Source organism: Anolis sagrei, chromosome 2 (assembly GCF_037176765.1).
Source record: "Anolis sagrei isolate rAnoSag1 chromosome 2, rAnoSag1.mat, whole genome shotgun sequence".
Classification (NCBI taxonomy): domain Eukaryota; kingdom Metazoa; phylum Chordata; class Lepidosauria; order Squamata; family Dactyloidae; genus Anolis; species Anolis sagrei.
Genome location: NC_090022.1, coordinates 32,228,925 through 32,252,650, shown reverse-complemented (window position 1 = coordinate 32,252,650; position 23,726 = coordinate 32,228,925). Strand labels below are relative to the sequence as shown.

At 42.4% G+C, this 23,726-nt stretch overlaps 1 protein-coding gene across 6 annotated transcripts in view; it reads right to left on the bottom strand.

Annotated features, from left to right (window-relative positions):
• Nucleotides 1-22,666, bottom strand: part of CEP15 (centrosomal protein 15) — a 31,914-nt gene extending 9,248 nt beyond the window's left edge. The window contains exons 1-4 of one of the 6 annotated variants that reach the window (XM_067463436.1): nt 22,595-22,666; nt 19,075-19,145; nt 18,729-18,817; nt 4,956-5,079 (exon numbers count right to left, since the gene is read on the bottom strand). In XM_067463436.1, the coding sequence (XP_067319537.1) occupies nt 4,956-5,079; nt 18,729-18,781 (177 nt within the window). In that variant the 5' untranslated portion in view covers nt 18,782-18,817; nt 19,075-19,145; nt 22,595-22,666. Of the gene's footprint in view, nt 1-4,955; nt 5,080-18,728; nt 18,818-19,074; nt 19,146-20,782; nt 20,856-22,328; nt 22,550-22,594 lie in introns of those variants that run through there. The other 5 variants (XM_067463437.1, XM_067463439.1, XM_067463438.1 and 2 more) reach the window with 5 other exon arrangements.
• Between the last annotated feature and the right edge of the window lie 1,060 nt (nt 22,667-23,726).

Genomic DNA, 23,726 nt, shown 5'->3' with positions numbered 1-23,726 from the left:
AAAACTCAGATCCCACTTAATTTCAAGCACAGTACTGAAGCTCTTCTTGAATGCCAAATAATCAACTTATTCTCATTTCCTTATTCTCCTTTGTTTAATAAAATCAATAGATGAAGCCAAATAAGAATATTTCTGTTTCAGCCATTTGCTAGTTTTGGAACGATAAATGTTCAGTTGTTACCAAGAGAGCAAGAATAACTCTTCTTGCAGTTAAAAACAAAATTGAGATCTTTTCACTCCATTTCATTTGAAGGCAGGGAAATACAATGACACCTCATCATGGCATCGGTGTATTTTTGAGAAAGCCAAATCAACAACTCCCCACATGGTAACTGTGAAATGTACAATGTCTGCTCCTGGGAACAATTTTCTGAAGTTGGCACAAAAATCTGAACCTTATTTTCAAGGTTCTAATATAATATTCTGCGTGGATCTCGTTCCTGTTTTATTTTGTTATCAGAAAGCATCTGCAGTGCTGCATGCCTGTTAAAGCCAGAATAAAATTAATACATCTAAACTCACTAATGCTACCGTTTCCTGCCAGACAATTTATTTTGATGGTCATACATATGCTTTTAATTTGTTCCACAAAATGTTCTAACATTTCTGACACTTGAGGAAATTAGTTAGAGGAACATGACGGTAGACAGAGAAAAATCTCGTTAATTATAAATATTTATCCTATAGGTGTACTAGCAGTCTATAGTGGTAGCAACCATTTTAACAGGCACAACTGTTATCTTCTGTGGAGATGAGCAAACCACAGACCATCTTTTACAATGCAACCTGAGCCCTGCCACATGTACAATGGAGGACCTTCTTATAGCAACACCAGAGGCCCTCCAAGTGGCCAGCTACTGGTCAAAGGACATTTAATAGAATGCCAGGTTTTCAAACTTTGTGGGGTTTTTGTCTGTTTTTTAAAACTATACCCTTGGTTCATTCCTGATACGATAAATAAATAAATAAATAAATAAATAAATAATCTTCTTTACAATTAGTTGCTAAAAATACACATGAAATGAAATATCTTAGAGTAGTTTCAATAAAATGACCTATGTTTTCATCCTCTGATTTCACAGTGACCTTCTCTATATAACATTATCATCATCATCATCATCATCATCATCATTACCCCACCACTATCTCCCCAAAGGGACTTGGGGCAGCTCACAAAAGCACTCCAAGGTGCAACAAATAAATAGACTTACCCAGCATAAAAACAATACACAAAATTGACTGAATACAAAACAATGGAGAACACCAAATGATAAAATTAGAATTTAAAATTTATAAAACACAGTAGCACCTACTGGTAACTGGGCTTCTTCAAGTAATGATCTAAAGTGCTGAAGTAACAAATGGTCATCGTCACATATAACCATAGTAGACTACTCAAGGTCAAAGGCTATGGAAACAGGTACACATAATGCATCTGTAAATATTAATATTGAACCACTAGATCCTATACAGTATGTCGATGTAAATGGGTTTATCTGATATAAAATGTGGATAATTACTGAAGGTCAGTCCTATTAAAACACGGTAATAAATAATTCCCCCATCTGTGGCTCCAGCTCCATTTTTTCCTTTTTAAAGATCACATCAGGACTTCTCCAAGTGATAAGCTCTCTTTCTATCAAAACACAGTCAAATGCCAGTTCCTGTGAAGAACTACGAGTCCCATCATGTGCAAATTTCCCTTTCGGCTCCAGACAGAAATAATCTCATATGCACTGAACTGAAATATGCACAAGAAGGTTACAGAACCCTCCGCTCCAAAAAGAGCAGAGTGGATGAGTGGGTGATCTGTCATAACATGTTTAGAACAAAGCAATTAGAGGGAAGTAATTTCCCATTTTTCAAAGAACGAGGTGACACATCCCGAGTCTTTGAGGCTGCGCTACCCCAGGGAAGTCTCTAGAAAAATAAAACAAAGGCACACTGTCACAAAACATGACACCACACAACATGTAAGAGAAGAGCAACAAGGTGAATGTTAAAAGGCAGGGTTGAAAATGCATCTGTATTTGCATCTCCGGAAGAAACGAAGCACACATGGTTCAAAAAGGAAAAAAAAAAAAAAGATGGGAGAATCATGATGTGTTGTCATTAAGCAGCCTAGTGGTTAACAAATATATGGTGGACAATAAAAGATGCTGACCAGCTAGCTTCTTATTGGAAAAGGATTAAAAAAGCTGACATACCAGAACAACAAAAGACACATCTTTCATGCCCAAAAGGATTATTGTGTTTATATTCGTCTAAAGGGAAGAGTCAGTAATCAGTCAGTTGGAAATGGTTTCCTTAGAGACAGTAGAACCTGCTGAATTCTAGCCAGAAGAAAAAAAGAAAGATGCTGAGATTTCTCATGCCTTGGCTCCCTCCTAGAGAAATGTTTTGTCATAAAATGTGTGGGGCTAGCCTTTGCAGGAAAGGGTGAGCGAGTGTGAAAAAAATAACATGAGCTCATAAGCACCTTCTTTGCAAGTGCCCAGAGGAGTGTACTATCTTAAGATAAAGAGTTCAATCTCATGGCCTAGAGCATGCTCACACCCTTTTTGCATCTCGCTGCTAAGTACTTTAGACATGGCAAGTTGAAATCATGTCCAACTGGCAAAAAACATTCTATAAGATCTAAGAAGCTGGCAGTCATTTCTCATTTTACTCTGGACTTCATCTTTGCTCTTGAAAGAGTCCTGGGCCAAAAGGCAGTCTTGGAAGCTTCTGCTCAAACAAACAAACAAAAAAGGCTCACTTGCACTCATTGATGTGATGATTGCAACATTACTTCATTTTTCAGAAAAAACAAGCAAACAAATAGTAACTACTGCCGTGACAAGAGAAGGACAAAGAGAAACTTTCTTCTCTCTATATACAATGTATCTCAATGATAACAATGCACAACTAAAAGGAAAATGTGTACTACTGCAATGTCATACAACACTGTGGTATTAGCACAATCTTTCCACTGCTTTGGACACTGAGAAGAGCAATATTCATCAATAAGGTTCATACTGGAGACATGTACATCATGTGTTGCCATTGACTCTCATATGGAATTTCCCAATGGACAGTCTCACCCTAGGCATCATGAAGACAGACCACTAGTGGTATGTAAAGACTGGGTTTTGACTACTTACGAGGCTAAGGTTTGTGGAAATGGAGACTGCGTTGCCCATACTTAAACTAAATGAATCTGAAAGCAGACTGCTACACTCTGATACAAATAGTTTTGGTTTTCAGTCTCTTTTGGAGACTGAAAAAAAGTCAAGAAACCAGAAAGCATAGTAAAGGTAAAGATTCCCCTTGACATTAAGTCTAGTAATGCCTGACTCCGGGGTGGTGATGCTCATCTCCATTTCTAAGCCGAAGAGCCGGTGTTGTCTGAAGACACCTCCAAGCCCATGTGGCTAGCATGACTTCAAGGAGCACCGTTATCTTCCTGCAGAAGCGGTACCTATTGATCTACTCACATTTGCATGTTTTCGAACTGCTAGGTTGGCAGAAATTGGGGCTAACAGCGGGAGCTCACCTCGCTCCCTGGATTCAAACCACCAACCTTTCGGTCAGCAAGTTCAGCAGCTCAGAGGTTTAACCTGCTGCGCCACCGGGGGTGGCATACTTCCACAGTATGGACTAGTTTTAATGATGATGCTTGTAGAGTATACTCAATTGTGGGCTTCAATGACTATGTATTTCAATTATTTAATTTTAATTGTTACTATTACTAAAACAATTTGACTAGTTTTGTTTCCATGCATCATGCAGCTATTCCAACTATGCTAGATATGGTGAAATTCTGACAAAAATTTTATAAACTTTTTTCACAGTGCCATCTCATTGAGATATACAAGTAACAAGAAGATAGGACCTTAAACCATGAGGATTTTTAATTTAGCTGTCTTCGTTTATGGGCCAACTGCATGTATGCATATATTATAGGGACAGAAATGTAAGCTAAGTTACAGCATAATATGGAGATCAGGGGGCTATGCACAAGCCTTCACAGAAAGAGTGTGTTTTCATGAAGAGTTTGGGGCAGCAAGAGAATTGGATTCCCTCTATGAAGGGCAGCAGGAGAGAAGTACTAGCAGGAGATGTTTAGATAGTTATTTACTTATATTTTGAAGTTTTATACTGTTTTAATTGTTAGGATTGATTTGAGCAGTATGCTGTCCTGAAATCTTTTGGGATTGGGCAGGATATAAATGTTTCAATAAAGAAGTACAGATTATAAGTACAGTAAAGCAAAACAGATTGTAAATACAGATTATAAATACAGGATATAAATATTTTAATAAAGAAATACCCAGAACTGTCTCTCAAAGCAGTTACTATCCTCGCAACTCAAGAACAGAAAACGGAATGTTGGTGGACAAAGCTAACCTTAAAAGCTGTGGCAAAGACACCAAGAACTGGGAAACCCTGGCCCTTGAGCACTCTAAATGGAAGTCAAGTGTGATCAGCAGTGCTGTGGAATTTGAAGATGTTTGAATGGAGGACAAAAGGGAGAAACGTGCCAAGAGGAAGGCATGTCAAACTAACCCTGACTGGGACTGCCTTTCACTGTCGAAAAAACATAAGGGTCAAGAATAGGGCTCTACAGTCACCTACGTATCCACCACCAAGACACCACACTTGGAAGGCCATCCTACTTGGACAATGAAGGATCATCTAAGTAAGCAAAGTGCAGATTATAAGAAACAGGAGCAGTGGCCTAGTCTAGCAAAACAGTTCTTATGTTCCTAACTGTCTGTTCCATCTTTCCTGTGATAGGGGGAATATAAGGAAGAGTTAGTGACAGAGCAAGGTTAAACTTCTTTTCTATTTCCTTTGGCATTTGATCATAAATCAGTTAGTCATCACTTGAGGAGTCAGCAGAAATGCATGCCTCAAAATGTCACAGGGAGATCTGAATATACAGCTACTGATTAAAAGTCAAGGAAACTTACAGCTAAAAGTACTACATTTCTTTTATGAGCTGCATCAGCTTCTTGCGTTTGCCATGTCTTTTCAGCTTCTTTGTCTCCTCGATGACTCTCCATCTGCTGAAGCAACACCAATCTCTGAGACAGGCTAGAAAAGGGAAACATTCTGATAAGTTGGCAGACCAATCTTTCCGCACAACATTCAGAAAGACAACCACATTTTACCCTCACCCAGCCTTCCTCTAGTAATGTTGAACACAGTGTGGGTGCACTGAAGGAGGGGAAGCACAGGAAGTCCCATCCTTGCTGTGCTCCCATGGAGAAAGTAACCATCATGTTGTACAACAAGCAGTCTCTGTGCACAGTTGAAACATCAAGAACTGAACACTGCAGAAGAAACGGGCTTGCGACACAGTGCTGGGAATCTGAAGCGTTACTAGATTCATCAGTTTCTGCAGTTATATGTAACATTAGAAAATGTTGATCATTTCCGCTACCTTGGCAGCCACCTCTCCACAAAAGTCAACATCGACACTGAAATACAACACTACCTGAGCTCTGCGAGTGCAACTTTTTTCCGAATGAACCAAAGAGTGTTTGAGGATTGGGACATCCATAGGGATACCAAGGTACTTGTTAATAAAGCTATTGTCCCCCCCTCCCCAACCCTGCTATAAGCCTGCAAGATGTGGACTATCTACAGTCACATGCAACTCCTAGAACGATTCCATCACTGCTGCCTCCGGAAAATCCTGCAAATCTCTTGGGGAGACAAGCAGACAAATGTCAGCATGCTGGAAGAAGCAAAGACCACCAGCACTGAAGCGATGCTCCTCCGCCATCACCTCCGCTGGACCGGCCACGTTGTCCGGATGCCTAACTACTGTCTCCCAAAGCAGTTGCTCTATCCCAAACTCAAGAATGGAAAACAGAATGTTGGTGGACAGGAAAAGAGATTTAAAGATGGGCTCAAAGCCAACCTTAAAAACTCTGGCATAGACACTGAGAACTGGGAAGCCCTGGCCCTTGAGCGTTCCAGCTGGAGGTCAGCTGTGACCAGCAGTGCTGTAGAATTTGAAGAAGCACAAATGGAGGGCTGGACATACATTGGACTTGGTTTTCTGCCAGGGATGGGAGCAGGGTGGCGGTGTGGAGGAGCTGTCCATCTCTCCGTTGCCATGGACTGACCACTTCCTGATCAGATTTAGGCTCACTGCGCCCCCTAACCTCCGCAAAGGTGGAGGACCCATTAAGATGGTCCGCCCCAGGAGGCTTATGGATCCGAATGGATTCCTGACGGCTCTTGGGGATTTTCCCGCCACCTCGGCAGGTGACCATGTCGAGGCCTTGGTCGCTCTCTGGAATGGGGAGATGACCAGGGCAATTGACATGATCGCTCTGGAACGTCCCCTCTCAAGTAACCGAGCTAAACCAGCTCCTTGGTTCACTGAGGAGCTGGCAGCGATGAAGCGAAGGAAGAGGGAACTAGAGAGCGTGTGGCGCTTGGACCCAAGCGAGCCAAATCGAGCACGGTTTGTGTCCTTTTTAAGGGCATATGCCGCGGCAATAAAAGCCGCAAAGAAAACTTTCTTTGCGGCCACTATTGCGTCTGCAAAAAACCGTCCGGCGGAGTTGTTTCGGATTGTCAGAGGTCTTTTGACTCCCGCCACCTCAGGCGGGAGCCCTGACAATTCGGCCACGCGCTGTGAAGCATTTGCTCGGTTCTTCGCAGACAAAGTCGCTTTGATCCGTTCTGGGCTGGACACCATATTAAATGCAGTCTCTGTGGATGTGACACGAGCACCTGCTTGTCCTATTTTGATGGATTCTTTTCAGTTTGTGAAGCCCGAGGATGTGGACAAGATACTTGGAGGAATGAGGCCCACCACGTCCATCCTAGACCCCTGTCCATCCTGGCTTCTGAAGGAGGCCAGAGGGGGATTGGCTGAGTGGGTAACGGTGGTGGTTAATGCCTCCCTTCGGGAAGGCAAAATTCCAGCGAGCCTAAAACAGGCTATTATAAAACCGCTGTTGAAGAAACCATCATTGGACCCCACTAAATTTGACAACTTTCGGCCTGTTTCCAATCTTCCCTTCTTGGGCAAAGTCATGGAAAGCGTGGTGGCCTCACAACTCCAGGTATTCTTGAGAGACACGGATTATCTGGATTCGGCACAGTCTGGTTTCAGACCGGGACATGGTACCGAGACGGTCTTGGTCGCCTTAGTGGATGATCTGCGCCGGGAGCTAGACAGGGGGAGTGTGTCCCTGTTGGTGCTCCTGGACCTCTCAGCGGCCTTCGATACCGTCGACCACGGTATCCTTCTGGGGCGTCTTGCGGAAATGGGTCTTGGGGGAACTGCTTTGCAGTGGCTCCAGTCATTTCTGGAGGGTCGTACCCAGAAGGTGTTATTGGGGGACTCCTGTTCAACACCACAGCCTTTGACCTGTGGGGTTCCACAGGGCTCTATATTGTCCCCCATGTTGTTTAATATCTACATGAAGCCGCTGGGTGAGATCATCCGGAGTTTCGGGGTGCGGTGTCATCTGTACGCAGATGATGTCCAACTCTGTCACTCCTTTCCACCTGCTACTAAGGAGGCTGTCGAAGTCCTGAACCGGTGCCTGGCCGCTGTAATGGTCTGGATGAGGGCGAACAAACTGAAATTAAATCCAGACAAGACAGAGGTACTCCTGGTCAGTCGCAAGGCCGAGCAGGGTATAGGGTTACAGCCTGTGCTGGATGGGGTCGCACTCCCCTTGAAGGCGCAGGTTCGCAGCTTGGGTGTGATCCTGGATTCATCGTTGAGCCTGGATCCCCAGGTTTCAGCAGTGACCAGGGGAGCATTTGCACAGCTTAGGCTCGTGCGCCAGCTGCGCCCGTACCTTGGGAAGTCTGACTTGGCCACGGTGGTACACGCTCTGGTCACATCCCGCCTTGACTACTGCAACGCTCTCTACGTGGGGCTGCCCTTAAAGACGGCCCGGAAGCTTCAGCTAGTCCAGCGTGCGGCAGCCATGTTGTTAACAGGAGCAGGACGCAGGGAGCATACAACGCCCCTGTTGTTCCAGCTCCACTGGCTGCCGATTTGCTACCGGGCCCAATTTAAGGTGCTGGTGTTATCCTACAAAGCCCTAAACGGTTCCGGCCCAAAGTACCTTGCGGACCGCATCTCGGCCTATGAGCCCACGAGGACCTTGAGATCATCTGGGGAGGCCCTTCTCTCGATCCCGCCTGCCTCACAGGCGCGTCTGGCGGGGACGAGAGAGAGGGCCTTCTTGGTGGTGGCCCCTCGGCTGTGGAACTCCCTCCCTGCTGACATCAGACAGGCGCCCTCCCTCATGGCCTTTCGCAAGGGCCTGAAGACATGGCTTTTCGAGATGGCATTCAACTGAGTGCTATGTTACTGGAAATGACAACCGGAATGGATTACGACGACGAGATTGGTTATGATTCCACGATAAGACGGAGCGGATTATTTTAGTGTAATTAGATGTTGTGTATTAGTGACATGTTAGTTTTGTTGTCTTGGTTCTGTTGTAAATTGTCTTTTATGTGCTGTACACCGCCACGAGTCGCCCTAGGGCTGAGAGCGGCGGTTAATAAATGCAAGAAATAAATAAATAAATAAATAAATAAAAGAGAGAAATGTGCCAAGAGGAAGGTGCATCAAGCCAACCCCAACCGAGATCACCTTCCACCTGGAAACCAATGCCCTCACTGCGGGAGAAGATGCAAATCAAGAATAGGGCTCCACAGTTGCCTATGGACCCATGAGTAGACTGATCTTGGAGGACTATCCTACTTGGACAACTAGGGATCACCTAAGTGAAGTGAAGTGCAGTTATATGTAGCTTTGCAGACTGAAGCAATATCATGTTTAGAAGGAAGGTTGTTCTGTTCTTAATCTGAGCTTCACCATTGCTTTAACCGATTTGTTTTTCAATTATGTACTCCTTCTGCTTGCTCACACATATATTTGTTCTTCCAGAAATTGGCTTTTTTCTTTCAGAGAAGATAACTCATTTCTTGTATGTTTCTCCCATATTCCAAAGTTTCATTGCTATTTCCAACTTGCTTGCCAGGTTCCAACATGATCAACCTTTCTATCATAATATCCCTAGATTAGTTGTTTTCTCCTTACTTAATGAGGAGGATAATGTTGCATTCTCAGAGATAATCTCCCACAGAGAAATCACTAGTAGGAGATTTAATTAAGAACACCGAGAAGTGGAACTGAGACGGGTCTGATGATTGCATGGTGACTTGCCTGGTGTGAAAGTTGTAGGCATCTTGATTTGTTTAAGTAGGCTGCTAGTGTGAATCAACAGATGTGCTATATGTTGGTAGCAACAACATTATGAAACATTGCCATGAGACTCTGGAGCTACAATACTGGAATTTGGGACTATTAAAGGTTGAAGTTCATGAATGTTACTGGTTCTAAAACAGAGACACTTGATTATGTGGTCATAATGAATGAGATATTGGAAGGAATGCTTGTTTATGTGTGCCAGGATAAACTTCATCTGTACAGAACTGGAAATCTGGCACTTGGTTCAAAAGGGTAGACATCGTGAACTTGGAATTAAAAGAATTACAGAAACATTTTAAATTGTCTTTTGAGATGACTTGTGATATGCTTACCTTATGTACTCATGTATAAGTCTCCAAATTATAATAAAAACCCACCAAAACATGTGCACAGTTCAGTGTGTGTTCTGTACCTCAATTTTTTTTTTAAAAAAAAGGAATCGTTCACTTCTCTAAGTAGAGTTGTGAAACATAAGAGCTTACTCTATAACAGGAGAACCTAAAAGAAGCACCAACCCTCCTCTATTCTCTTTCTTGTGGTGCTGCTTATGGCCTTTGTTGAAGACCCAGGCAAGAAAATATAACAACAACAACAACAACAACAACAACAACAACAACTTTATTCTTATATCCTGACACCATATTCTTATATCCTGACACCCGAAGGAACTCGGGGCGGCTTACAGATGGCACAAAGTGCCTAAAAACAAACATAAAAGTGAACACAATATAAAATAAAATTAAACACGTGCATATATAAAAACATCAATTCAGACTTAATCAAGCTGCAATCCTCTAACTATGGTGGTGAATTTCTGGCATCATGGCCGGGTATAAACATTGGAATAAAATAAGTGCCAACTGCAATAATGGAGAGAGGGCATGGGATAAAGTGCAAGATGTGCAACTACTACGTAGGACAACTAGGGGCTAAATATTCTCAAAGGCTTGATTGAAGAGCCAAGTCTTCAAGTCCCTACCAAAGGAGGACAGTGTGGGGGCCTGTCTAATCTCCCCAGGGAGGGAGTTCCAAAGCTGGGGGGGCCACCACTAAGAAAGCCCTCCCTTTTATCCCTACCAACTACGCTTGTCATGGTGGGTGGACTGAGAGGACGGCCTCCCTGGCAGATATTAGAACCCACATCAGTTCATTGGGGGGGGGGGGGGTGTGGAGGTGGCATGTGGTCACGAAGATAGGCAGGACCCGAGCTGTTTAGGGCTTTATAGGTGATAACTAGCACTTTGAATTGCGACCGGAAACTTATCAGCAGTCAATAGAGCTGGTTTAATAGGGGCACCATGTGCTTCCTATAGCTAGCTTTGGTCAGTAGCCTGGCCCCCAAAATAATGGCAGCTGGCCTCTAAAACGTCATTGATACTTTCCCCTCTCCGCAAACTGACCCTTGACTTATCCATAGGTCATATCAAAATCCATAATTTTGACTCCCACAGCTATACATAAAGTTAACCTATATATCAATCTATTTGGTAGTTTGGGATGACTCGTATCTTAGAAGCAAATGCTTTAGATCCTCAAAATAGTGATAAAAAGACCTTGGTGACATGCATTAATTTAAGAGGGCAAATAGTTGTAAGAAGTTTTGCACAAATTTGAAAAGTACAAATTATAGGTGTTTTTAGTAATTCCAGAAACTTCCAAAGTAAACTGCCATAGCTACAGGGTTTCATAGTGGGAGAGACTATATATCTAATTGTCTCAGAAGAAGCAGTGTCAACACGATGGAGTATGATTATCTATGGAGTGATGTAGGAGGGATAGCACTGCTTATCCATCAACCAGAGCACCATAAACTAAATACTTCAGAGGAATAATGTCCACTACAAAATCAATGCAGGTGGAAATACTAGGCTCCAAAAATGTGTAACCATGAGCCTTATAAAAACAGTGATGATGATATTCAGGTAGAGAACTGAATAAGGGAGTCAGGAAAAGAATAAAACACTGTAGTAATGGTTAACTTCAGTTATCTTCATGTAAGATGGATAAATGGATGTCATCCACCTAACTATTTGGTCCTTGATGACTATCATTTGCCACATATATTTATAGGCATTTCCCACTATTGGACTTTGAAAAAGTTACTTTTTGGATTACAACTCCAGCAAAGAACTATAGCAAGCATTGAAATTGTAATCCCCAAAAATAATGTTTCCAAGATTTCCTGTGCTGCTCATTTTTTACTGGAGACTGAAAGGATTGAAAATGGAATTTTCTACTAAACACATGTGCCCTGACGCTTTTCCCCCCGTCAGGAGTGACTTGAGAAACTGCAAGTTGCTTCTGGTGTGAGAGAATTGGCCATCTGCAAGGACATTGTCCAGGGGATGCCCAAATGTTTTGATGTTTTACCATCCTTGTGGGAGGCTTCTCTCGTGTCCCCACATGAGGAGCTGGAGTTGACAGAGGGAGCTCATCTGCGCTCTCCCCGGATTCGAAACTCCAACTTGTCGGTCTTCAGTCTAGCCCCATCTAACCCATTGCCCCATCGGGGGTTCCTTGCCCTGACGCTAAGCTAAAGCTCTTCCTTTTTAGTGAAATGAATAGCTTTCGTTGCTGATGATGAATTAATATCAATTGCAGCCAGTTTTCCTCTAAACCAAGGACTTCATGTTTTGAACAATATTGCCGTGATTATCTTTTCCCCCTAAATTAATTCAGTCTATTAAGTCACTACTTTTTACACCCACAACAATTTGTATTGCTTTGTTGTACTTTGCAAGGTCTGCTGTTTCCTCTTAGAGAATCAACTATCAGAAGTGCACATAGAGTTTTCACAGATTTTCTGTACTAACTTATGACAAATTTGGTACTATTTTTACTCTCTCCTAAATATTAATAGTTTCCCTGGCTTTTCAACCGCTGAAACACAAGAAGGCAGAATGTTTGCATTGTCAAATCTGTCAGAGTTCTTCATATCACAGAAACAGAGCTGGAAATAATTCAGAACTCTAGACGTTATTGGACTACAAGTCCCATAACCAATGATAAGGAAAGCTAATACATCAAGCCCAAGGCATCTGGAAGGTCATATTATTCCTATTCTTGGGATATTTATGTTAATAGGGACTGGCAGTGGCTGAAGTATTTTATTCATCGTATTAGGAGCGAACCAAGGGTACAATTGTAATGTATTTTAAAAAACACAAAGTTTAGAAACTTTGGCAATTTATATTAAATGTCCTTTGACTAGTAGCTGGCCACTTGGAGTGCCTCTGTGTTACTATAAGGAGGTCCTCTATTGTGCATGTGGCAGGGCTCTGACTGCATTGTAATAGGTGGTCTGTGGTTTGCTCTTCTCCACACTTGCATGTCGTGGACTCCACTTTGTAGCCCCATTTCTTAAGGTTGACTCTGCATCTCGTGGTACCGTTCAGCACCTTCCAAGTTGCCCAGTCTTCTGTGTGCCCAGGGCGGAATCTCTCATTCAATATCAGCCATGGGTGGAGGTTCTGGGTTTTAGCCTGCCACTTTTGGACTCTTGCCTGCAAGTATCTCTGTAGATCTTAGGAAGCTCTTTCTTGATTTTAAGGCATTGGTGTGCTGGCTAATATCCAAACAGCAGGTAGGCCGGAGATGTCACTACCAGCTAAACAGTGTAATTTCTCCAGTGGTGTAGTGTCACATCCACTGTTTTATCACGGTGAGATGTGTTCCAAACTGAGCATGCGTACTCAGCAGCAAAGCAGCAAAGCACATGGGCAGATGTCTTCACTGTATCTGGTTGTGACCCCCAGGTTATAGTATAAAGTGGTAAAATAATTAAACATATACAAAATGATAAAGCCTAAGTTGTTATCGTACGAAAAAGCAGGATGGCTTCTATAAAGCAAACTCCAGCCACATCAACTTTTTCAAGTTCTTTTAGAGTGTCAGTCAATATGCAGCAAAATAGAACTTTGACCTCATTGAGCTTTCTAAGTTCTTTGAGAGTTCCTAAGCAACCTTAGCAGTCGGTGCTGAGAAAACAAGTGCTCTTATTAATTAATGATAGGTTAATGCAAAGGGAGGACAGTGTAGGAGTAAACTGACAGTTCTTTCAGTAGAGAAAAAAAGAGTACGTTACTCTAGGAACCCATACAGGAACATGTCTACCCTAATAAATGATCTGGAGAGAGTGGTGTTCAGAAGAATCTCTTTAAACTGGGTTAATGGGCACAAAAAAGGCAAATGAGCTTCAACTTAAGAAGGTTCAAACAATCCTTACTGCATATATGCTGATATGTGTGTGTGTTTATGCACATGTGTGTGTGGTTTAAGCTGGCAGTGACTAATCACCCAATCCCAGCAGGCTTAAGGAAAACAAAAGGAGATACTTCTTTACACAACACACAATGAAGCAATGTAATTCATTGCCACAACATCTAATAACAGTTCGTAGCACAAAGAGCTTTAAAAACAGATCAAACAAATGTGCATAGGTCAAGTTTACCTATAGCTATGGGGACTATGACTCTGAACATACTTGCCTCAGAGGAAACATGTCACTAAATTGGTTGCAGAGGAAAAACAGTCGTGAAAAAGTATATCCTGAAACCTGCGGGCTTTTGCTGGCAATCTTCTGCTTACTTGGGCTGGTGGCACAGTATCCTTGCAAACATTTTCATGCATGTGTGAATGTGCTTTATGGCACATTTGGAATTTGTCTTAAAAACAGAGTAGACTAGCTCTAAGGAATATAGGCTTCAAATTTCCTTTGAATGTTTTCAATCTGTGGGTGGTGGAATTTGTGTATGCGGAATCTGTATATGCGGAATCTGTGGCTACAAATAGTAGTTTCTTAGAGGACTATCTTTCTCCCATCAGTGAAACTGGAGGAAGATCTAGTACTGAAGAAGTCCCCTTGGTCAAATCACTGGATAAGTGCCAGGAAAGAACTCAGTCATATAAATAGCTGCAGAAGCCACTAATGAGGTCTCCCAGTGTATCACTTTGTTAGTCTAATACTGCAAGGATGCTTTTCTTGTAGGAGCAGAAATGATCTCTTAGCTGCTCTTTTGTTCTTTTTCCTGCCTTTTGGCCATGCCTTGGCACTATGCATCTAGTCTAAAAATCTCTAGATCCAGAAAAGCTGACAATGTCATGAAATAAGGAAATGCTTTCCCACTCCAAATTCATCAACAGTAGCTAGAGTTCATCACTCAAACTACTGTTTCCATTTTTTATTTAAAAGTGGTTCTGTTTCTGGGTTGCTGTGAGTTTTCCAGGCTGTATGGTCATGTTCCAGAAGCATTCCCTCCTGACATTTTGTCCATATCTATTGCAGGCATTATCAGAGTTGTGAGGTCTGTTGGAAACTAGGACAAGTGAGGTTTATATATCTGTGGAATGTCCAGGGTGGGAGAAAGAACTCTTGTCTGCTAGATGCAAGTGTGAATGTTGCAATTGGCCACCTTGATTAACCTTTAATGGCCTTGCAGCTTCAACACTTGGCTGGTTGCTGCCTGAAGCAGATAAGAGTTCTTTCTCCCAACCCAGACATTCCACAGATATATAAACTTCACTTGTCTAGTTTCCAACAGACCTTGGATCCTCTGAGGATGCCTGCCATAGTTGTGGGTGAAATGTCAGGAAAAAATGCTTCTGGAACAGCGCCATACAGCCCGGAAAACTCACAGCAACCCAGTGATTCCAGCCATGAAAGCTTTCGACAACAATTCTGTTTCTGTCTGCATTTTAACAAAGCCCTGCTTTGAAATACTTCTGGATGATGATTTGCTGAAACCATTGAGCTAAGGCTGATCCTCACTAAGCTCATTTTAAGTTGAAATCAGTATCTTGAGCACAGAACCTAGAATTTCAGCCAAAGAATCTCATTGGCCTATTCTCTTTTCTGTTCTGGTTCAGAGAATCCATGCTAGCTTGCTCTTCCCTTAGATGTTTGCCAAAAGTCTCCTGCTATTTCTACTGCTTCAATTAGAGTTACCCTGTAAGACAATCTAACTATGCTGAGGAGAAGGAAACCTTATAACTTTGGTCTGTCTTTGGGAACTGCTTGCCTTATGCAGAGGGAGAAAGAGAGGGAGGGAGAAGAGGGTTAATGAAGAAATTAGCTCTTTCCCACAACAAACTATTTGAAATGTTGACCTATGAAATGTCTCCACTAAGCATGTTTCCTTCATATTTTATTTCTCAGCACACTTCAAATTCCAAATGGTACATCTTCAGCTCCTGCCAGCTTTTGGAACCGCAATCCATCCCTTTATAGCTCACCCAAACCTGATTCTTTCAGTAAACATCTTGAAACATTATGGAGCATACTAGCTTGGGTACTTGACAATGCCTGGGTTATTTGAAAAAGTCATTTTTTTTTGTTGTTTTACAAAATGCATATGGTTGAGGATGAACTACAACTCACATCATGCCAGGTTAATCCCCCGAAACTCCATCAGTAGTTAAAGTTTATCAAGTTGAGCAAGTTTGCTCTAGGTGAATCATTGGTGAGATTCCGTGTGATCTCTGGCTGCAGGATAAACTCCACCTCCCACTATGGTGGGTCAGTCCCCTCAAATCTCCAGTAGGTTCAGTTAAGCATAGGGGTTGTGTGTGCCAAGTTTGGTCCACATCTGTCATCAGTGGTGGTCACAGTGTCTCTGGATTTAAGCGAACTACAACTTCCAGAAATGAAGATCAGTTCCTCTCAAACCCCTCTAGTATTTTCAGTTGGTCATTGTGGTTCTGTGTGCCAAGTTAGGTCCAGGGCCATCATTGGTAGAGTCCAGAGTACTCTTTGATTGCAGATGAACTATAAATCCCAGAACCTACAACGGCTATAAATCAAGGTGAATTCCACCCAAACCTCTCCAGTATTTTTCTTAGGTCATGGGGTTTCTGTGTTCCAGATGTGTTCCAAGTCCATTGTCAGAGGGGATCACAGTGCTCTGACTTGATGAAGGGTGAACTACAATTTCTATCATGTGTAGTCAATCCCCCAAACACTTCCAGTATGTTTAATAGCTGATTAGTTCTGCTCTTTGTGTTGTGCAGACAAAGTTGAAAACAGTAGGAAAAAGTTAAGGGAGAGGCAGTGGGCGAATCATGTAAATTTCATACCAATGGAAAGAGTAAGAAACACTGGGATGTCTGTGGTGAAGGAAACACGTATAATCTGTGGTGAAGGAAACACGTATAATTGTCCCTGAATGAAAGCATTCCTTTGGTGGTAGGCAGCATGGTGTTTTGGGAAGACACTGGTAGGAGTTGGGCTATCATGTTTAAGTATTGTATTTGCTATTGTGAAGCGCTCTGAGTCACCCTGAGGGCTGAGAAGACCGATATACAAATACAGTAAATAAATAAATAAATAAATGTTCATGGTGCTGAAATGTCATTGGAGGGAGGGCTTTTGGTGGCTCTTCAGCACTGTGGATTAAAGCTGTTTGTGGAAGTGGGAGTATGTCTGTGGAATTGGGTATACCAGCCACATACACACAAATATTTTCATTTTTATAATGTATAATATAGATAGATATCATTTTTAAAGCTCTACCAAAGTATTTGCTACTCCCTCTTATAATGATCAGAAATGTCGTGATGCTCATGCATTCAATAAAACTTGCCAAGTGAAGCAGCCCTGGGAGAACGTGGTTTACTAGGAACAAGGTGTCTAGGTATGCTATTGCCAAGGTTCAAATATCCCATGTCTCTTCAGAGCATGCCTGACAGAGGCAGCTGGCTGGCTATTTGAAGGTGACTCTTTTCATGGTACCCTTATTTTTAAAAACCCCATTATAGATCACTTTCTGCACAAGGAAACACAATTATTTAAAGTCTGGGTGAAACACTCCTAATAATGCCAACTTGTAACCTTTTAATAAGATGCTTTATTGACCAGATTAGATTTTGAATCCCAAGATGAAGAGCTGTATTGAAATGAGACTTGCTACAGATTTCAGAAGGCAAAATCCAATTGCTTAGCTGAAATTTAATCAGGAAGTTCAATCTTCATATTGAAACTGAAAGGCAGAACTGGCAGCAGAGCTCCCCCTACAGGCAGTATTTTTCTTTGTCTTTAAAAGAAACCGATTTCATTGGCGAGATACTCCTCTAAGAAACTAAAGTTGGCCCTCCATATACACAGATTCTGCATACATAGATTCCACCATCCACAGATTGAAAATATTCAAAAGAAATTAATATAATCCTTTGATGCAGCCATTTTAACAAAGAAACACTGTTTTCCTACCACGTTTTATATAATGGGACTTGAGTATCCACAGATTTTGATATTCATGGGACTCTTAGCCCTAATATACAAGGGATATCTGGAAAGTAAGGTTACAAGATTTTTTTTAAATACAAAGAATGAATATATTTTAGTAAAACTTACATGGATTATAGCATAGCTATTACATTATTATTTTTTTTTGCATCGTCACCATTCAGTTCAATACATTTTGTCATCCGTGCAATGATTTTTTTGATTTATGTCATAAAAGTCTCCCGCGGTCTTTTTCAGACAGGTCGTGACTTTGATTTTCACCTCATCATTGTCGAAAAAGTGTTTTTCATCCAGGTGTTCCTTCAATTTAGTGGACAGATGATAATCACTGGGGGCTGTGAGAGGGATGGCTTAAAACATCCCAACTAAATGAAGTCAACAACTCTTGTGTGCATGAGTGGTGTGTAGACACGCATTGTCATGAATTAGACAGACTCTTGCCGTCAGCATCCCACAATTTTTGTTTTGGATGGCTCTGCAAAGTTTCTGCGTGGTCTCACAATATCTTTCAGCATTGATTGTTTCACTTCTTTCCAAAAAATCAATGAGCAGAACCCCTTTTCTGTTCCAAACACTGATGCCACGATTTTTCTCATGATAACTCATAGCAGCGTTCATGCCCTTAGCATTTAGGTAGCATATTACAGCATGAACTTCACACTTGGCAGGAAACAGAATAAGGACGCTCATCTCTAACCTTCACCACAACACTAGTCAATGAGCTACTGATGACTGGCATTGCTCGCTTACTTCCGCTGGCTTCCCACTACACGGCAATGATACCAACTTCCCCCATGAAAATTCCGAGCAAGAGCTAAATGTCTTGTAACCTTACTTTCCGGATAACTCTCATACACAGTCATATTACACTTTGAACTGCATTATATGGTCAGTGTTGACTTATATAATGCACTTTAACTGAGTCTATACTAACCATATAACACAATTTCAAACAGTTAATATGGTAGTGTAAATGGCGCCTTGGAACCAAAACCAAACCATACCAAGGACCGGCTGCACTGCTTTTCTGGATTACCTGACAAGAGTTACAGAAATCTTCCATGGAGACCTGGCCAGTTATTTTAAGTTTGTAAACTATACGGGATGACAAAAGTGTCTGTTTAAATGTAAAGTGGTTGAGTAAAACGTTTTTTTTTCATAACTCTCATTTTCTAAATAATACTTTGGAATCTAATTAAATGATCTCATAATGTTTTCTAGAATATCTAGGATAATACTTACATTTCATCATGTTTTTTAGCAAGCTGAACTTCTCGTGCTAAATAGGATGCCATCTTTGATCATGGAAAGAAGACTCTAGTTTTACAACTCTGGTAAAGAAAAGAAGGAAAAGTAAATTGAGTTACCTTCTGCACAGGTAAACAAAAGCTAAGCTAGGTTTATTTTAGGGAGGGGGCGGGAATCTGCTTCCTGCCTTTAGATATATAAAAAGGGCAAACGGAAAAAAGAAAGATAAAAAATATGAGATGCAGATTGGAATTATGCTTAGAAAAAACACACAAAATGTTTCAGCAAAGGACATGTCAAATCTAATATCAATAGAGTCATATTAATTAAGTGTGCTTACCAACATGGTGTGATTGTTTGAGCGATGAACAAGGCCTATAGGGGACCACAATTCAAATCCTGTGGAACAACCTGGTGGAAGAGATTCGATTGCTAAATGAGCTGTCAGAATTTTTAAGACACAGTAAAAGAGCTATCTCTTCTACCAGACCTACCAAGTTAAATATAATCTATGAATTGTAACTGTACATTATAAATATTTGTTCTGTGTATTCTAATACATGTTTTACTGTTATTATGTTTTGTCTTTGTATTTCATTTATGACGTACCCCACCTCGAGCTATGAGGAGAGCTAAGTAACAAAGGCAATTCATTGCTATTGTTATTATCAACCTATGATATGGTCACCATACATTGGGAGTTAGCTTGAAGACACATAACAACTCAACCCTCAGGCAAAGGGGACCATGCTCGCTCCATCAATGTTTAACATTTACACAAATGATCAGCTACTTGCCAGAAGGGGCAGAGAGTTTTATCTATGCTGACGATCGTGCCATCACCACCAAAGCAGGAAGCTTTGAAATGGGTGTATATTTATAGTTATTTATGTCCTGGCATGGAATGCTTTCTATATAAATGTTGTGCTCTGCCTTTGGGGTGAGAAGGGCAGAATATAAATGTTTCAAATAAATAAATAAACAACACAATTTCACCTTGCTATTTGTTCTGATACAGAAAAGCATGTCAACATCATTCTACTGCAAGCATGAATATGTCGAGTTTATTTAGGTTCACCTGATTGTGACCGTCAACAGAAAATACATGGCAGACAGTACTTAACACTATTTGGGTACAGATCATTCCACTCTAGAATAGCAGAGGTTACTTTAGATTCAAAAATCAAAAATATTGTATTCCCATGGAGGAGGGGGAAGACTAGGAAATCAAGTATGTCTGATTTTGGAGGACAATTAGATGGAAGTTGTCATTCAATAAGACCTGAGGACCCAAACTGGATAAAAAACTAAAGAGCACCAACACTATGTAAAACAAATTCTCCATCCATGGATTCAGTGGTCCTTTGAAGGCAGCCATAAGCCTGATGTGGCACTCAATGAAAATGAATTTGACACCCCTGGACTAGACTTTTATGCACTTAATTCCAGATTCATCTCTTCTAATGGAAAAGACCACAAAGTCACCTGCCCACATTCGCAGTTTTGACTTTTGTGGATTTGATTACAAATGGTATTGTTGGGTATGCAACTCGATGGTCAGCTCCCAGCAGAAGTTGACAACAAAGTTGTACTGGAAGACGTAGACATTCCTAGAAAAAAAATAGAATTTCTTTATTCGCTTTTCATTTTTCATGGGGGTCCTGTATCCTTAAACCTAGCAAGCGTGGATGACTTGGGAAAATAGAAGGCAGGAAGAAATACGCAGATGACACCCAACTCTACTACTCATTTCCACCGAATTCCAAGGAAACCTCCCAGACCAGTGTCTGACAGCTGTGATGGACTGGATGAGGTCTAACAGGTTGAAGCTTAATTCAGACAAGACGGAGGTCCTTCTGGTCAGTCGTGGGGCCGACTGGGGTACTGGGTAGCAACCTGTGCTCGACAGGGTTACACTCCCCCTGAGGTCGCAGGTCCATAGCTTGAGGGTCCTCCTGGATTCAATGCTGTCACTTGATGCTCAGGTGTCAGCGGTGGCCAGGAGGGCTTCTGCACAACTCAAACTTGTGCGCCAGCTGCGACCATACCTCGTGAAGTCTGACTTGGCCAGGGTGGTCCACGCCTTGGTTACATCCAGACTGGACTATTGCAATGTGCTCTACGTGGAGATGCCCTTGAAGATGGCCTGGAAGTTTCAACTGGTACAACAGGCAACAGCCAGGCTCTTTACTGGAGCAAACTATAGGGAGCATACAACGCCCCTATTAAAACAGCTTCATTGGCTGCTGATAAGTTGCCGAGCCAAATTCAAGGTGCAGGTCTATAAAGCCCTAAATGGTTCGGGTCCCGCCTATCTCCGTGATCACATCTCCTTCTATGAACCAGCGTGAATTCTAAGATCTTTCGGAGGGGGGGGGGGGCTCCTTTTGCTCCCACCACCGTCACAAGTACGGTTGGTGGGGATGAGAGAGAGGGCCTTATCGGTGGTGGACCCCCGTCTCTGGAACGCCCTTCCAAGGGAAATAAGACAGGCCCCATCCCTCCCCTCCTTTCGTAAGAGCTTGAAGTGGTTTCAACAAGCCTTTGAGAATGACCAGTTCTAATCCAGCTCCAAACATTATTGAATATGGCCTTGCACTTCTTACCTATTACCCCGGTCATCCCTCTAATAGGCCTTGGAAATGAGCAGCCATTAGCCTGTTATAGCACTGTACTTAATTCCTGCCCCCCTCATATTTTGAGTTTGCACTAGCCTTGGCCCTGCTTTTAAATTGCTCTGAATAGTCAGGATTATTTTTAATATACATGTGTTATTGTGATAATTTTATGCTTATGTTGTTTTGTTAATTTTATGTTGTGCTGTTTACTTTGTATGTTTCAGTGATGTTTCTTGGAAACCGCTTTGAGTCCCCCTCGGGGAGATAGAGCAGTGTATAAATAAAGTTTTATTAATGTATTGTCGAAGGCTTCCATGGCTGGAATCACTAGGTTCTTGTGGGTTTTTTCGGGCTATAGGGCCATGTTCTAGAGGCATTTCTCCTGACGTTTCGCCTGCATCTGTGGCAAGCATCCTCAGAGGTAGTGAGGATGCTTGCCATAGATGCAGGCGAAACGTCAGGAGAAATGCCTCTAGAACATGGCCCTATAGCCCGAAAAAACCCACAAGAACCTAAAGTTTTATTATTTTATTATTATAAATAAGAAGACCACATCACAGATGGAAATATTCAGGGTGCATCTACACTGTAGAATGAATGCAGTTTAACATTGTTTTAAATGCCATGGTTCAGTGCTATGGAATTCTGGGACTTGTAGTTTTGCAAGGCCTCTAGCTTTCTCTGTCAAAGAGTGCTGGTGCCTCACCAAACTACAAACCCCAGAATTCTAGAGCATTGAGTCAGGGCAGTCATTCTAAAGCAGGCATGGGAAAAGTTGGGCCCTCCAGGTGTTTTGGACTTCAACTCCCAGAATTCCTAACAGCCCCGGGCCCTTTCCTTAAGCGGCTGAGGGGGAAAAGGAGGCTATGCCCATGCCTGTTCCAAAGTGTTAAAATGCAGTCTTTATCTCAGCGCACCCCCGCAACTAGGAATGCGCTCTTCCGTTTCCCCTTTAAACTGTCCCTGTGGAACGTACCATTAGGGAGAACAAGAGACGTGCAAGCTTAATCTCAGCGCACCCCCGCAATTGGGAATGCGCGCTTCCGTTTTCCCTTCCAGCTGTCCCTGTGGAACGTACCAATTCATAGAGAAGGGGGGGGGCGAAGAGTTCCAAAAGCATTCGAAGTACAGACAACAACAGCAGGGGGGAGTGAACCCAGCTCAAGCTCAAAAGGCCTGTGGAAGATACCACAAAGAGAAGAAGCGGGGGGGAGGGGGTCCAGTAACTAAGGTGGGCCATACCACTATGATGGGGAAAAGCAACAAATATTCCCTCGCAGCTTCTTCTTCACTTTCTTCACTCCCGTCTCGTGATGTCACTACGATGGGACGCGAGGGAGGGGGCGGGGACAAGATGACCACTGAGGCTGATCCCATTGGTCCATCCGCCTAAAAGGGGCGCGGCTATAGCCAAACACGTAAACACCCTTCTTCTTCTACGACGTCACTCTGCGCGCGCTCGCTCGCGCTGGTTGCTTAGCAACTGAAAGGGGGCGGGGCATTTAGAGTCAGCCAATGAGAAAAGTTCCAGAGCAGCAATAATACTACTTTTTGTCTTTTCTTTTCTCAAGGGGCGTCTACACTGCATAATTAATGCAGTTTGATACCACTTCAGCTGCCATGGTTCAATGCTATGGAACCCCAGGGAGTTTTAGTTTTGCAAGGTCTGGTAAAATACAGAGGATGTTGGGAAACAAGATTATATGGCACTGTAGGTGAGGCCTGAAAGGGCCTGGAACTCTTCTTTCCCCTTCCTTTACTTCTCCTTCCTTTGTTCTTTCTTTCCCTCTCATCTTTCCTCTTTCTCTTTCTGGGCACCACAATTGAAGGGAAATGTTGATAAGCTGGAATGTGTCCAGAGGAGGGCGACTAAAATGATCAAAGGTCTGGAAAACAAGCCCTATGAGGAGCGGCTTAAAGAACTGGGCATGTTTAGACTGAAGAAGAGACGGCTGAGAGGAGATATGATAGCCATGTATAAGTATGTGAGAGGAAGTCATATGGAGGAGGGAGCCAGCTTGTTTTCTGCTTCCCTGGAGACTAGGACGCAGAACAATGGCTTCTAACTACAAGAAAGGAGATTCCATCTGAACATGAGGAAGAACTTCCTGACTGTGAGAGCCGTTCAGCAGTGGAACTCTCTGCCGCTGAGTGTGGTGGAGGCTCCTTCTTTGGAAGCTTTTAAACAGAGGCTGGATGGCCATCTGTCAGGGGTGATTTGAATGCAATTGTCCTGCTTCTTGGCAGAAGGTTGGACTGGATGGCGCATGAGGTCTCTTCCAACTCTAGGATTCTATTATTCTTTCTCTTCTTTTCATCCCTCCTTTTTTCTTCCGTTCCTTCATTTCCATCTTTTTCTTCCTTTCTTTCCTTT